At 40.6% G+C, this 15,605-nt stretch overlaps 1 protein-coding gene across 1 annotated transcript; it reads left to right on the top strand.

Moving 5' to 3' along the window:
* Positions 1-6,078: 6,078 nt before the first annotated feature.
* Positions 6,079-6,726, top strand: LOC311000563 (RING finger protein 228-like; the record flags this gene model as incomplete). Its single annotated transcript, XM_083991302.1, has 1 exon — positions 6,079-6,726. One exon carries the CDS (start codon positions 6,079-6,081, stop codon positions 6,724-6,726), a length of 648 nt encoding a protein of 215 aa, XP_083847428.1.
* Positions 6,727-15,605: the final 8,879 nt, after the last annotated feature.

The following is a 15,605-nucleotide window of genomic DNA, read 5'->3' as shown; positions in this document are numbered from 1 at the left end:
TCGGTGTGTAAACTGAGGTGAGAGATGAAAAAAACCTAAAGTGCAGGTTTGCTAACAGTCCCTGCGAGGATTGGGAGGATGGTTTGAGAGGATGGATGGAAGTCAAACATTTTATCTGTGGTCTCTGTCCCCTCTGACTCCGCGCTGCGCCTCCTGATTGGTCAAAGACCCGGACGTTCTGAGGCTGGGGGAGCTTTGTGATTGGACGGCAGGAGCTCCCCTTCTGTCTGGGTTGACCTCACGAGGTCAGCACGTCGTGTCACAAGCTTCAAACTTTTGACAAAAGTGCACAACTTTTAATAAAAACCTATTCAACGAATACCTGGGTGAGGATGTAGTTATTATGACCTCTGATGATTGTTTCCCTGGGATTACCTACATCCTGCTCCTCATCGTCAGGAGTCAGCAGCTCAGCCTCTGCAGCACAAGGAACTTTACTGATGCACGAAACACTCACAGAGAATCCTACAGGTTTATTTTATAAAATAGACTCCCAAATATAACTAATTGTTAAAATCACACTCTCCATGATAGAGTTTATTATCAATGAAGAAGTTTTTATTGAGAGTTTATACATTGCAACTTCTCAGGTAGGCCTATAGCCACACAAACACACAGGCTACTGTACGCACACAAACACATACACACTACACTTGAACGCTTGATAATTAGGGCATATTGACATTAACTTCAGCACCACATTGTATTGGTCCTTTATATAATTAATAAACGGTTTGTTAGAATGATTAATATAATCAGCCTATTATTTACTCTTATTGTTTTTCGCATCGATGTTTTTTGGGGGAAACAGACTAAATATTACATTTTATGTTATCAATGCGCATGCAGTGCAGCTCTCATTTATGTGCAGAAAGTCAACGGCACGTGCGAGAAAAAAATAACATGGACTTACTGCATGAAGACAAAAGAAAAGAACTGCAACAGGTGAGACTACGATGACATTTGATTAATATATAGGTCCCATATTCCTATACTAATGTTCATTATAGAATCATGTCTGACACGAAGTTGTTTTTCTCGTTATCATTATTATTATCTTCATCATTGCCTGTAGTCTTCCTCACATGTTATTGCTGCATTGTAATAGGCCCATTGGATAATATATTCAGTCTACAGCCTGTAAAGTGTGCAGCGCTGTAAGGTTCTACTACTGGCATTGTGTATGTGACGCTAATTATTTCATTTTTTTCGTTGACTTTTTAAAATTATATTCTCTCCCCTTTAGTATAGGTACAAAAAAGGGCAGTAATAACGTTACACCACAGTCGTAATTTCCCATGAATCCCCACAAGTTTACATTGAAATATAGGCTGATAGCCTCTGAGGAAATGCTTTCCAGCAGACAGTACACAGACAGTGGAAGTCAGGCGAGAAATCGGTGGAGAAGAGGATCTATTTTTTTCTTTCCACGAGTTCCACCATACTACGCTTAAAAGGCTCTGCATGCTCATCTGATATAATAGTTGCACTAATTTAACAATAGCTGCTGCGCAGACCCGTGGTCGAGCCACACGGCGGTGTAACACATCCGTGCAAATGGTCGATTATAGACACATAGAGCCACATGAGGGATCATTTGACTTTTTTCGAAGCTTGTCGAGTTTTGATAATTATGATAATGAGGCGTGTTTAACAGACCGATACATTTTTTCCCCTTTCCCTCAGGAACAACACCACGCTATGTACATGTATAATAGTGGTTGGTTCAGTTCAGAGGCCTCCTCAACCTGCATTCCTTGAATGAGTGGTTGGTCATGACCTTTAGAAGACAAACTGAGGCATCATCAGAGCTGACCTTCTGCCACATAATTACTTGATCACCATTGGATTTGTCAATACTTGCTGCATTATTGTCTAAACATATCAACAACAAAGAAAAGACTGTCACATGGTGATGGATGAAGAAATCCTCCATGTGAAAATAGGAATAAGCAGAGCCAGCTGTTTCTGTGGTGCTACCGACCTGACAGAGTTACATTTATAAAAAGAGAAGAGAGAAAACACACACACATAGATATTAATGAAGGATGCAGAATGAGGATTCTTCATATTTGTTTTAGTCAGATTTGCAGCAGTAGTCACTTTTCTGTCTCTTTCATATCCATCTCCCTCGGCATGTGGCTCATATATTTTTTTATTCCCTGTATAAGAGTGAACAGTGGACACAGAACATGTGGAAACATTATATGTCCATAAAAGAAGGAGTGGAGGCAGTGGGGGAGGGGCGGTGGCAGGTTATCACACTAAAGTTTGACTATCATGAAAAGGATATTGGATCTACCATGTCAAATCAATTAGAGAGGTAAGCTGAGTCAGAAATGTGCAGTGGTGGTGGTGGAGGACAAAATGCATCAAAAATAAGGAACAAAATGGCCCCAAAAAAGAAAGAGCACATTGCATTTACCAGGCATATGCACAGAATAAGCCAGGGGCTTTGGAGGCTATATTTCTGAAACCATACACATTAAATAAACACAATGATTTGCTCTGCCTCCACTAAAGATAAAGTTAGTCTAATAGCCGAATAACCCACAGGCAGTTTTGATCTTGGCTTGGCCCTATAGTGATAATGCTGCGTCAGTATGGGGCTTATTTAGACTACTGGAAAAAATCTTGGACTTCCAATGCTGTTCAGCATTCATGATTACCACGACAGACACAAGATCAAATATAGATAGACATGTAAATGTAATGAAATCATAACAGTGATTATCTGACCATAAACTATTTGGAGTCAAGTGCTGAACTAACAAGCTTCTCAAAATTAAAATTGTCAGTCATGCATTTCTTCAGCTGTAAAATAGATACTGTATCTGTTGAGGGGAACTCAATCTTATGCTGTGAAAAGCCAGAGCAAGAGACAACTTAAGTTGAAAACCTGAATTAGCATTTAGGTTTATAAAGACAGATTGTAAAGCAGCATGTGCTTAAACTTTATTGTTCTTGAAAGAATCACACCACTGCTGTGAGGCAATTTCAAATAATGTGCCATAATATCAGTTTCTATACCGCTGTCATTCTCAGAGGGCTCATCATTGTCAAGGCCAATGTTTTCTTTGAATTACTGCAAACACAGCTTTGGAAATAATGATTTACAGCCTTATTATTTCTGTCCATGTCACCCAGAGGCAGCTTTTTACAAATCTGAAGCCAATGTACCGTCTTCACTGAAATTATGTCTTAATGTAACAGGTCTTCCATTTATTAGGACTAAATGTTAAGCAGATTAATTATTAATTCTGTGATTATTTATGTAGTAGATGTAAATACAAAAACTATATTTTATGTTACGATTATGATTATGAATGATTAGGAAGAATGCGTGTTTAATGCCAATCAAATATCTGATTGATTTTTAAATATAGCATTGGTTTTGTTTGATATTTTGTCCTCATTAACCTGCAGCAGTTCACAGCCGGTAATTCAAAAGAGCTTTGCATCACAAAGACTACAGAGCGGACATTGTTTGAAATAGGAGAAACAGATTAGAAGAATGGCCAAGTCGACATTTAGATAGATAGACATCTGAGAAACGCTGTTCCTTCAGAATGAGGAAATCCACTCTGATTAGTAGCCTTGGGATGTTGCTGCTACAAGGTGCCTCCAAAAGATGCAGTGTTTTCCTGATGTGTTTGATCCCATCAAATACATGTGACCCACAACATTTCAGCAGTGACTCAAACTGACTGCAGTTATCATAACAAAGACCCCAGAAGGTGAATCCAGGTGAGAGGGAGAAAAGAAATAAAGGAGCGAAGCATTTGTTAACCACACAACCTCTGGGCATGCAGGGTTATTTTATCAGTTCATCAAAACTGAAGGACTGAAAACAGTGAGCTAATAGTTTATGGTCCCATGATGAACATTGCAGTGTTACCTGAAGTAAGATTCTTATCTGTCTTACAATACACTTTGCCTCATGTCAGAAAGCAGCACAAACACATGTTATCTATTGTTTTGACAACACCTAGAAGTGGATATCCAACTTCCACCCCAAAGATTAGATAAGCTATACATTAATTAAAATTCTATATGTTATTGTAATGTAAAGAATACTGTCTGATAGGTCTTTAAATGTTTGATCACTGGTGAATTATTTCACTTACTTAACAAATTATGTGTTCGCTGCGAAATTCACCTTTCAGCACGCCTCTGTTCCAACAAATAGTTCCTGAAGCATATTGAATGTGATTACACTGTTTTCATTAACAACTGTAACTCATTACAGTTACCACACTGTTGTTAAGTAATTAATTGTGTGTTATTGCATGCAGTTCTTATCCACTTAGACTCTGGATGCAATCACCAAAGTCTACCATGCTATCAGTGAGCAAATATGCGTGCATGCATTGATGTGGCCACAAGAGGGCATTTGTCAGCTCAATGTATGGATGGACACATCTTACAGCTCATACTGCACACCTTCATACTGGGGTTGTCTTCAGACAGTGCGCCATCATGTGTGAAGAAGTGTCAATTATTTTCACTTAACAGTCTAGCCTGCTATTCTTGTGTATAGCAGACAGGGTTTTAATCCAGAGAAGTCAAACAGGAAAGGATGTTGGAAGGGATGTGACACTGCTAAACCACCATTTGATTGATTTTCCAGCAGTGGTGGATCTGTTTTTATTTATAATTTCTGCTTTAACAAGATTACAATGCAGCCTAAACAATGCCATTCACAGGTGTATACTTGTGACAAAAATGCTGCAAATGCATGTGTTTCTGAGCCACTGCTTGCCTTCACAACATGACAGGCAAGAAAAACCTAAATGAGTCTCCATGAAAGCAAAACAGACTGAAACATCCTTGAAGGAGTAGCACATGACTATCCTTGGTGCCATGAAATGATTGCTATTTTTTAACAAGGCCGACCAACAACATATTTTCACTAATGTTAATTTTGTGAAGTTATTTCTTGAGTATAAAGAAAAATGGGCTGATGACATCTGGTTTAAACCAAAGCTCAGAACTACCTGAGGTGGGAATACTATGCACATTATGTAATTGAGGATGAACTTCATTTCGTGTTTCATTGTGTGTTATATGACGAAGCCAGGCAGTTTTTGTTTCAGAAAATGCAAATGTGATGCCAGAGTTGTTTTGGGCTGATGATGAGGTAAAATGGTTTTTCAGAAAAGAAGTCTTTACTTTCATAAAAAGTGCCTGGACACTAGCCTATAAGAAAAAGTGAATTATTTAGCCTATATGAATTCCATGTGGTTTTTGTTTTGTTTGTCGCCTAGATGATTTTGTTTGTTGTCTAAATATGAAATGTGTCTTGTAAGCCCTTATTGGCTGGGCACCTTAGCCTAATTGGTGCATGACGCCTACATAATTATAAACACATTCAATCATTTAGCCTAGTAGAAAATGCCCCTTTATTTTTTCTTTTCTTTTTTTAAGTTCTCGGCATTTCTATGAAAAAGTAAAACTCGTTAGCACATAGGCTACAGTAGGCTACGTGCAGAGGTCTCTGATGTGTCCACTGCGGTGCAGCACACCGGTGCTGAGCCGCAGCTCAAGGTGTCACCACTGGCCGCGCTGCTCGGCGCTGTCCACTGCCTGTGGTGCTGAACCGCAGCCGGACAAACACACGGCGCTCTGCACAGTGTCACCGCAGGCGCTAAATTTTAATTATACGGTTAAACAGACCGATTAAACCCGCCGTATACACATGACCAACACTTGTGACAAATCAACCAGGTGACAGACACCGAATTGGGAAATCAATTTGTAGCTACAAGTCCATCAGCACTAAACGGGGTTTCAGTTCTGGTAATTTGATAGCGATGATGATGAAGACCCAGTAGGCTATGGCCGCTGTGCACGGGTTGTGCCCCGGGCCGGTTACACAACAAGTCTAGGTAGCTGCAGGCTATAGCCTATCGCACCACCGGATGGAAACGGGGCAGATACCGGGACTGACTCGTACAGGGGAATGTAGAGAGATGTGGATATTTCTCACACCTAAACATGTTTTCTCATCATCCGGTGATTCCGGTCATCGACGGACAGAACAGGCTATAGAGAAATAAAGCTGTTTCTAGACGGAACATGGCGGAGGCGGCCGACGCTTCTGTGCCGGACCGGAGCGACTCGTTCCTCAGCGACGAATACGAGTGTAAAATCTGCTATAACTACTTCGACCTGGACCAACACACTCCCAAACTGCTGGCCTGCTCCCACACCTTCTGCCAGGAGTGTCTCGACGTGCTGCACTCCCGGGACGGCCGGAGATGGAGAGTGAGTTGCCCTGTGTGTCGCCACCGAACTCCGGTACCGGAATACCGCGTTCACAACCTCCCCGACAACACCGCACTGACCGAGGCGCTGCCGCTGCCCACGCACGACGAGTGTGTGAGCTCTGCGACGGACGACCACACCGCGGGTCCGTCCGTCTGCTCCTCAGCAGCCTCCCAGGAGAGCGACGGCAGCTGTCAGACTTGCAATCAAGTTGCGTTTGCGACGGGCTGCGTGTGCGCCATCTTCTCCTTCGTGTCCATGGTGGTGTTGCTGTTTCTGGGCCTCATCTTTGTACATAACTTCAATAGCACGACCTCGCCGGTCGGCCCCGTCTGCCTGTTTGTCGCCAGTGTCCTCGCCCTGTTTTCGCTCATTCTCACCTGGTTAATGTGCATGTTGAAGTACCGACCTGAAACTGAAGCAAGCAACTTCAGTTCCCTCAATTCTAATATAATGTGATGCTCTGCTGACACATGAACTCTGCCTATATATATATATATATATATATATATATATATATATATATATATATATATATATATAAAAAGGGGAAATACCATTTATTAAGGATGTTTAGACATCCTTGTCAGTATTAATCTAAATGGTGAAAGACTCTAATCAATAATAGCAACAATGACTTTTGTGGAGAGGTGTCATTGATAATGAACTGGGGGGTGCCTCATAGAAAGAAAAACTGTAAAATGAGCAGAGAAACAGACAGTGCCTCCATCAATAGGGCAAAAAAGGAAATGATGTGAATCAATATGCTACAGGTTTTGCAGCCACCACATCTAAACCCATCAGGGCTAGGACATGTGGGACTGGTGCTTCATAATCTCAAGAAAAACAAAAAAAAAAAGGGAATTCTTTATGGAAATTGCTGCCTATATCCCTTCAGAGTTCAGAGACTTGTAGCACTGAGACGTGCACTGGTGGCTCATGATGCCCCAGCACCTTAATGAGACTTTTTTTTTTCCTTTAATGTGTCAGCGGTTTGTAGATTTATGTGACAACTGAATAACTGTAGCTTTTACTTTAGCCTGTGAAAGATACAGATATCTGACCATGCACTTTTACTGTGGTGTCAGAGAATCATACAACCCTAGTCTTGAGGTCAGTCAGCCCTCACGGCCTAAGCCTTTTCCACAGAAGAAACTCTGACTTGCCACAGTATAAAGCACCTGTGTAAAATATTAAATGAATCGTGGCTGGACTTTCCTTTGCTGCTTTAGTTTCAGAGTCCCAGTTTTGTGTATGCTGACCCACTGTTCCACTGTCTTACTGGACTAAAATAGAACAATGCTATTGCTAATGTTATTAGTAACATTTGCTTAAATGTCTGCTGTGAAAAAGGTCTATACTGACCTAAACTGATGAATGTAGTAGAGTGCCATGGCTCAAGCAAAACCTGCATACTATATCGACTATGTAAAGTTCATAAAACCCTCCAGTTAAATCTCTAGCTAGCATATACAGTAAAAGTAAATTACAAGGATAAGTTTGGGTACAGCATGTGAAGCTTTAATACTTGATTTTCTTACAGAGGGCACCTTTTCATTATAACCCCTGGAAAGGGGAACATGGACTTCAAATCTGTGTTTGGACAAAACACATGTGTGTACAAGTAGCTGTTATACTATGATAACAGAAGGGCTAAAGTTGTTGAAAGAGTAGCTACTTTAACTTGGCTTGCTATTGGTAATATTAGCAGCACAGTATTAGCACTAGAACTTTGCTGCACTGACCTGACAAATGTGACAAACTTCATAAGGTGCTTGGTGGGTACTCTGTAAGAAGATGTATGTGTCAAGCTGTCAGTAACTGATTTATTATACTCTTCTTGTGCTGCCACCACCTCAAACAACATGGCCTATTGTGCCAATGACAGAACCTGTTTACCCCATAACCACCTCTGTGTTATTACACTGACTCCCCATGGTGGACCGGGTCAGCAGGGGATCCCCTCGGCCAATGACCCTGAGGGGACATGAGCCTTCACAAGATGAGAGAAATAACTTTGGGGTAGGGGGCCCAAAATAAGTAGTGTTGTAAAGAGGTGAGACAATGGAAGTGCAGATGACCTCCTAGGGCTCTTAAATCATCTGATGGGCTTAAGTTTGATTTCCCAGGTCATATAAACTGCAAGAACATAGAGTTCACTAACGACTTGGTCTATGCCCAAATCACTCTCAAAGGCGATAGGTCACAGGGGAGCATGCAATAAAAGAATGCCTAATTGAATTTTTGTGGATTTCTTTCAAATAAATTAGGCCATAAATACACATCCCTTCTCACCCATCATCTCAGATAATGGAGAAAACACTTGTTAGAAAAATGTTTGAGTTATTTTGCTTAGTTGCGATCCATAGATGATCACATGTCTTCATTTAGTTTAGGTATCTGCTGAATCCTAATAACACAGCAGGCATTTATCCCCACTTAGTGTTGTTTTAAGAGGCGACACTGGTCTCAGAAGTTAAAATCCATCTCTTTCAGGCCCCTCAAAGGGACTCCTTCATTTGGTCATCCAGTCGGTGAGTAATGCCACTTAAATGCCACCGTGACAAAAGCTTGGGAAAAAAAAGAAGAGAAGGGGTGGCAGGCTTCCACTGGGAGCCATAGGCAACACTGTCTCTGGGGCAGAGGGCTTCATTTCACAGGGACTGCAGGGCTTAAAGTTAAAGATTACTTTGAAATCTGCATCCCCTACCATCAAACTCTCCCACTATATCCCACCCTCCCTCCTCCCTCCAGCCGTCACTCCCGAAAAATAAAAAGCTGTCGCCACAGAGCAGGGGATGAGTTGGGAGCAGATCCTCTTTGATGACAGAGAAGGATCCTTTTGTTCTCTAATCCCTACAAACCCCTTCCCCCCCTTGTCCCCTATGAGTCCAACTGGACGTCAAGGGGCTTCATAATCAGCCAGGGCCTCGAAAGTTATTAGTTTACCTGTTGACTTTTACAGATTTGAATGTAACAGTGCAACAGCTTTTACGAAAGCATGGATAGTTCATTTAAAGTTACAAATGTTGGTCTTATTAGTCTTGTCACAGCAGCAACAACTTAGAAGAAACATATCGTCAAGTCACATGACCCTGCTCAGTGGCGGATCCCAAGGGAAGAGCCATTAGCCATAGTGCATGCCGTCAAAAAAGTCAGGGTCACCCAAAAAGAGACAGTTCCAGGATGCATTTCTTGTCATCCTGTGTCTTGCCTTTAAGTGTGTGCAAAGTGTGTCTCTGTGCCATTATCACATTGGACACACGTATTTCACAGAGGAGATGAAAGTGTTCTTTTTGCTCACAACATCTGCCCTCTGATGGTTAGCGTCCCATCAAGATGACCTCAAAGACATAGCCTGAGGAGAACGATTATCATCACTCTTTGCGCACCCTGGCTTCATCATGTGATCACATGCTTTTGTGTATGTGTGTCTGTGCCCAAGCGTGGCGGAAAAGAAATGAACTTGTGTGTACATGTCCATGTATTTGTCAGTACATGTCTGCATAGACATATGGCCTAACAAGCATGCAAACACCCCGAAGACAAGCGAGAAAGGATCAGTATCTGAGGTCAAAGTGTCCAACACGGCTTACCTAGCAGTTTCACTTTAATCATGTGGCTCAGAGAGAAGACTCTCATCTGTCCTGAACACTCAAAGAAAAATACTAAGATCCTGTTTTTGCTTTATGGAGGCTGCAGAGCAATGCCCTCATGAAAGAAGTGCACTCAAGCTCCCTCTGGTGTAGAAAAGTGAGAATGCAGCAAAGAGAAGCAAAGGGAACAAAACAGCATGCTGTTAAAATGATACAATTGTGGAAAATTATTAATTTTGATTAGTGTTCTAGAGGGCAAATTTTGAAGCAATTCTAAATGTACTAAAAATAGAAATCCTTCCACACATACTAAAAAAAGATTTTCATAGATTCAGTTTATCACTCCAAGACTATGCAGGTGACAGGTATTATACTCATCATTGAATCTTGTGTGAAAAGATCGGTCTGGCATCTCTGACGATAAGACAGGCATTGCATTAAAAAAATAAAAAATAGCCTAACGCCCACCTGCCATCAGAAATTACTGTTTTTAATTTGCCCCACAGTCATAATTTGACCTGTTCAGGTGATTGCATAATGCTCCATGTCCCAACACTAATTTCAGGAAAACTGCTTTTATTTTATTTTTTGCTACACACACATAATTTACAACGTTTGGTCAATTTAAAACCAATCTCTGCATCATTGAAAATAAGGCCATTTCCTCAATGATTCCTAGAAATGTAAATTAAGGCTCAATTGTATGGGCCTCAACACAACAACACAGTAAACAAAGAGGTATTTCTGGGTTCAGTTTATTGTTCAATGTTCTGGAAGAGTAATGATGGGAAAGGTAGTTTTAACACTAACCACCATCCACAGTTGTCAGCACTTTTTGGTAGCCACTTATTTTTGTGCATCTGCAAACTGGACTCATTAGTGTATTCTAAAAAATTAGGTCTATTTTCAAAGTTACTGTCATGGGACCAGGCCATATTGATTTTAAACACTAGCACTGTGACTAATCCACATATTGTTGCGAGAGGCTCTATAAGGGATGGTGTCTGTCAGATGATTGCAGTCTAAGGAGCAGTTTTTTTTTTGTCAGTGTATGTATTTGATCTTTTTGTTGAGGTCAGATTAAATGAAGTCATCGTCGGTTGCTGACATGCACAAATGCGAGGACCTAACTGGAATGGAAAAGAGAAAACAGGGCCAGAAGGGACAAGCTGCGGAAGAAAGAGCTACAGGCCCAAGCCAAAAATAGCGGTGAGACAGACAGCTGGGAAAAAGGGACTTTCACTGCAGCCTACGTCCAGACTTCAACAGAGAATTAACTGGAAACAACTGACAGCAGCGCAGAGACTTCTTACAGTGAAATCCCCTGAAACAGTCAGTCTTGTTAAAGACAAGTGAACTACACCATTAAAAAAAGCATCTTTATGCTCACCATCATTATCTACTAGAACATTACTTGAACAAGGTACCCCGAACTATTTTTATGTATGTACAAAAGCTATTGCAAATACCAAAAGCTTTGGTGTGAGTTACAGTCGATTACCACAGAATCAAGATGATGAACATGTAGCCTATAGGCCTACATCAGCACCAGATGCTGAAAGTTCAGTTACTCATCACAGTGGAGTAAGTAGACGACCATGAGTGCTTTGGTTAAATTTAGTATTATATTGGACTCTGGATGATCTCTTACAGCAAGCAGAGAAAATATATCATCACCATGCCAGGTATCATGTCTGGTGGTTGCATTGAAAACATAATTGGAGCTTGCTGTGTCCCAGTAAGTAATGCCAGTGTAACAGTGGGCCAGCACGCACAATACGAGAACCCTGAAACTGAAGCAACTGAAAAGAAAACGGCCACCATTCATTTTATTATTTACATCTGTGCTTTTCCTACTGTTACATGTTAAAATGTCTTCTGTGGTAAAGTCTTATGGAAAATTCAAAAGGTATATGGACAAAACTCCAAAACCAGGGGGCGGGGTAGTAAGTATAACAACTATTTTTTGTTGTGATATAAAATATTTTCAAGTTGACACAGTTTCAACAATGAGTTGTGTTTTACTGTCCAATTATCATCCTTAGATGTTTTTCCTTCCAATGAAGCACTTTGTGATTATTGTTAAAAAATCAGATCCACATTTAAATAAATAGAAAAAAGTTTGAAAATTTAAAAATGTCTCTCTTGGGGTTATCTAAAATACAACAGGCTAAAATTAAATTGAATCGTGGCTGATTTACTTCATATGTAATATGCTACACTGAAGAACCCTGACATGGTGATGATGTCTGATATTTAGTGGTATCAAACAGTTCTTCCCTCTCTCCTTGTGACATTTCCTGGGCTAGCTACTGGCTACCTCACAAACCCCAAACAGAACATTTTTTCAACCCCTTTACTTCCTGGCAAACAGGGAGCTGACTAAGTAGAGTACACAAACTTTTGCACATGCATCTGCTCTGTTAGGTTCATGAAATGACTAGCTAGTAGGTCAATGGGGCCCACTGGTGGGCTGCAAATGAATTGCAGGAAATACCGGTAGTGACAGGCAGGCAGTGATACAAATAAAAATAATCTACTATACCATTTAAATGTTTTGAAATTCATAGCCTAGTAGTCTTTAAATGCATTAACATCCATTTCACTTTTTCTCTCTTCTGTATTCAGGGCCTATTGCTAAGCTAAGTGATAAGCTTAAATGCTGTCACGCTGTTGGACCAGTTTCATGTTTGTTTGCAATCAAACTAATTGCGTGCCAAAAACCAATCAATGGCAAATCAATAGTAAACGCTCCCCTGCCAAACAAAGAGGAAATGTGAACCTGCCCTTTGTCAATCCTGAATGTTGGATTCTCATCAAAAATGAGCACACTTTAGGCCTCTTTCACCAATGGAATAATATAAATTAGAGTTATGTGATCAATATCATGTCATGTGTACCCACTCACTCCTTGACATTGCATGTGAATTTGCATGGCTGTGTGAATAAGTGTAGCCTATTGGTTTTAGAGCCAAAGAACTTTTTTTTTTTTAGGTCAAGAATGAATATCTAAATTTTGACTCAATACCGTTGAAGTTTGAATTAACTGGTAGGCTAGGCTATAAGATGAAAGAGCATGTTCATAGGTAAAATATTTGTCATTTCATCAATGTTTATTTCAAACATGCTGGTACAGGTAGTCAAACAGCTGACAGGGGTGGGATGGCTTTGATATTTTATTACAGTTTTTCTCAGTCGCTTTGGTGCTATTCTCAGATCAGAATGAAAGTTCTCATAACTATTAGTTCAACCTCCACAACATGTAGTCATTTGTCCACATCATAGTAGCAGTTTCTCCTTCCTCTGAACAAATTGCAAATGCTTTTGGGCATGTATCAGTTGCTCTCATACAATTCTCTGCTGTTTTACAACATTATCATTTGTTTATGTCATGTCAGTCAAAATGAACTATACTTTTGAACGCTGAATAGTCTTTCCCTATAAAACTAATAGTCCTCATTTCATTGCTTGAGTCATTACATACAAAATTCTTGAACTAGTTTTCAAAATCTGTCAAACTAGTTTTAAATGTTGGGAGAAGCACTGTGAATTCAATTATTCAAAGATTTACAGTAAGGAACAACAGGTATGTATGGTATTGGACAGTAATTCAGCACTAAACAATCTGCACTGCTGTCATTGTGTCAGGCATTACTGTAAGATACAGTGGGACAAGAACTTTTTTACATTTACATTTAGACTCACAGCTTCACTAGAGAACAGATTCACTGTATTGTAATGTATTACAGCAACCACAGTAAAGATTTCCCATCTTTACAGTACGGTACTGTACTACAGAATTTTACAAGTAGGAAGCACTTTGACAGTATTGTACACTACAGTAATAATGGTTGATGCAGTACATGTACTGTACATTACTGTAATTTTACTCTGCATCACATAGGATCACAAGACAACCTCACAGAGGTGGAAGAGACTGAGCCCATTACAAACAATGGCATAAGGTTGAAAGAGATACAATGTAAGGATGACATTACTGTATCTTTGGGAATATTGAATCTGTTTCAATTGCTACAATTGACAGAGTGATGTAGATGGAAATGTGACTGGAAAGTCTGGATGTGCAGGAATGATTTACAGTACTCTGTAGGTTCAGTTACTATATGTACTGCAACATAGTTTACGTAAAGTTGTACCCAAAGAGTGTTTCTTATGTTTGTTGTAGATGACTGTAGTGTGTTTTTCCTTTGCACAACGCTGTGAACAAATCAGAATTGCAAAGAGCATATGCAGTAGAAATGTGAAACATACATATTCAGTATCTCCACTAAATACAGTAATGTGTAACTGTACTGTAGTTTTCACATGGCTGTACAAGTAGTGTATAGTGCTGTCTTGAGCATTTTCAGGTATCATCACTTTTTGCATTGGAAAACACTTAGAGAATAAAGTGCCCTAATGAAAACATGACAAAGCCATTTGACTATCTTGTTCATAAACGATGGTGTCAGGACTTCTCATTTTGACGACACTGACAGTTTCATTGACATGAGTACTTGCTTTTGAGGGATGGACAATCCATTTTGAGCAAGTGACGCGCTTTTGCAGGTCATCCACTAGGTTTTGCAGTTTGCAATAATTGTTCTGAGAAATGCACTAACTGTTGTGCAAATGTTAAGAGTGATGTGAGAATAGCACCAAAGCGACTGAGAAAAACTGTAAAGCAGAAGTGAGTGATCCGGTCGTTTTCGCTAATGCTGCGTTCCAGGCAGGCTTTTGAAATCGTAAATTACAGCTTCAAGTCACAACTTACGACTTTGTAGCGTTCCAGGCAACCCACTCGTGTTTTTCCGACCTGTTTTACCGGTGAAAGTCACTATAACGGCCACTCGTAACTTCCGACCGGTGAACTCGTACCAGATCGAACTGGTACCACTTCACGGTCGGAAAAATACGAGTTTCCTTGAACGCACCATAACAGTCCTCGTCGCTACGTCACCACATTCACGGCGTTCCTTGGCTGCACACACAGCCCTGCATGCCGTTCTCTCTCCTCATTGGATAAAAACTGTAGGATACGATAAATGTTTTCTCTTCGGCTCAGAGCAGAGCAGAGGGACTGAGAGACCCGTGTTTCAGTCCAAACACTCTATGTAAGTGATTGCTGTCGGAAGATATAACTATTTAAGACTTATATTAACACAAATATATCACTCACTTCTGCTTTAAGTGTCATTAAAGGGGAATTGCCGTTTTTTACAATCTGGACCTTATTCCTGCTATAAAATGATCCTTTACTCAGATAACTTTGGTGTCATTAGGCTAAGTCGTTTCAGTCGAAATTAGATCCAGTCGAGAGCCGTGTCTTGCGAATACACGGGGCAGCGCAATGCAGCCTCTAAATAACACATTATCTGCGAAACTTGTTCATTTCACCAATTTTGTTATGATACGCTAGTGCTATTCCCCCCTTAGGCTACCTGTTATCAACATCCGGGATCTGTAGGTTGACCTATGTAGGCTACTACTGACCTGGATTGATATCATCAAAGATATCATCTCCGACTCCGAGCCCGAGGGCTGCCCGGCTCATTCTGATATGATTCCGCTTCGGCATTCGGGTCCATTTTTAGCGCAACTAGCCCGGGCTTTAGTAAGTCAGTAAGTTTAGTAAGTCCAGGCTGCATAGCGGTAGCAACAATTCGCGCCGCGCCCATACATCCATGGCCGCGCCGCGCTCAGAGATGATATCCAGGTCAGAGGTTAGTAGGTCAACCTACC

The sequence above is a fragment of the Trachurus trachurus genome (assembly GCF_905171665.1).
Source record: "Trachurus trachurus genome assembly, chromosome: 17".
In the NCBI taxonomy this organism is placed as follows: Eukaryota; Metazoa; Chordata; class Actinopteri; order Carangiformes; family Carangidae; genus Trachurus; species Trachurus trachurus.
The sequence above is the reverse complement of the archived record's forward strand: the minus strand, read 5'-3'. Positions and strand labels throughout refer to the sequence as shown.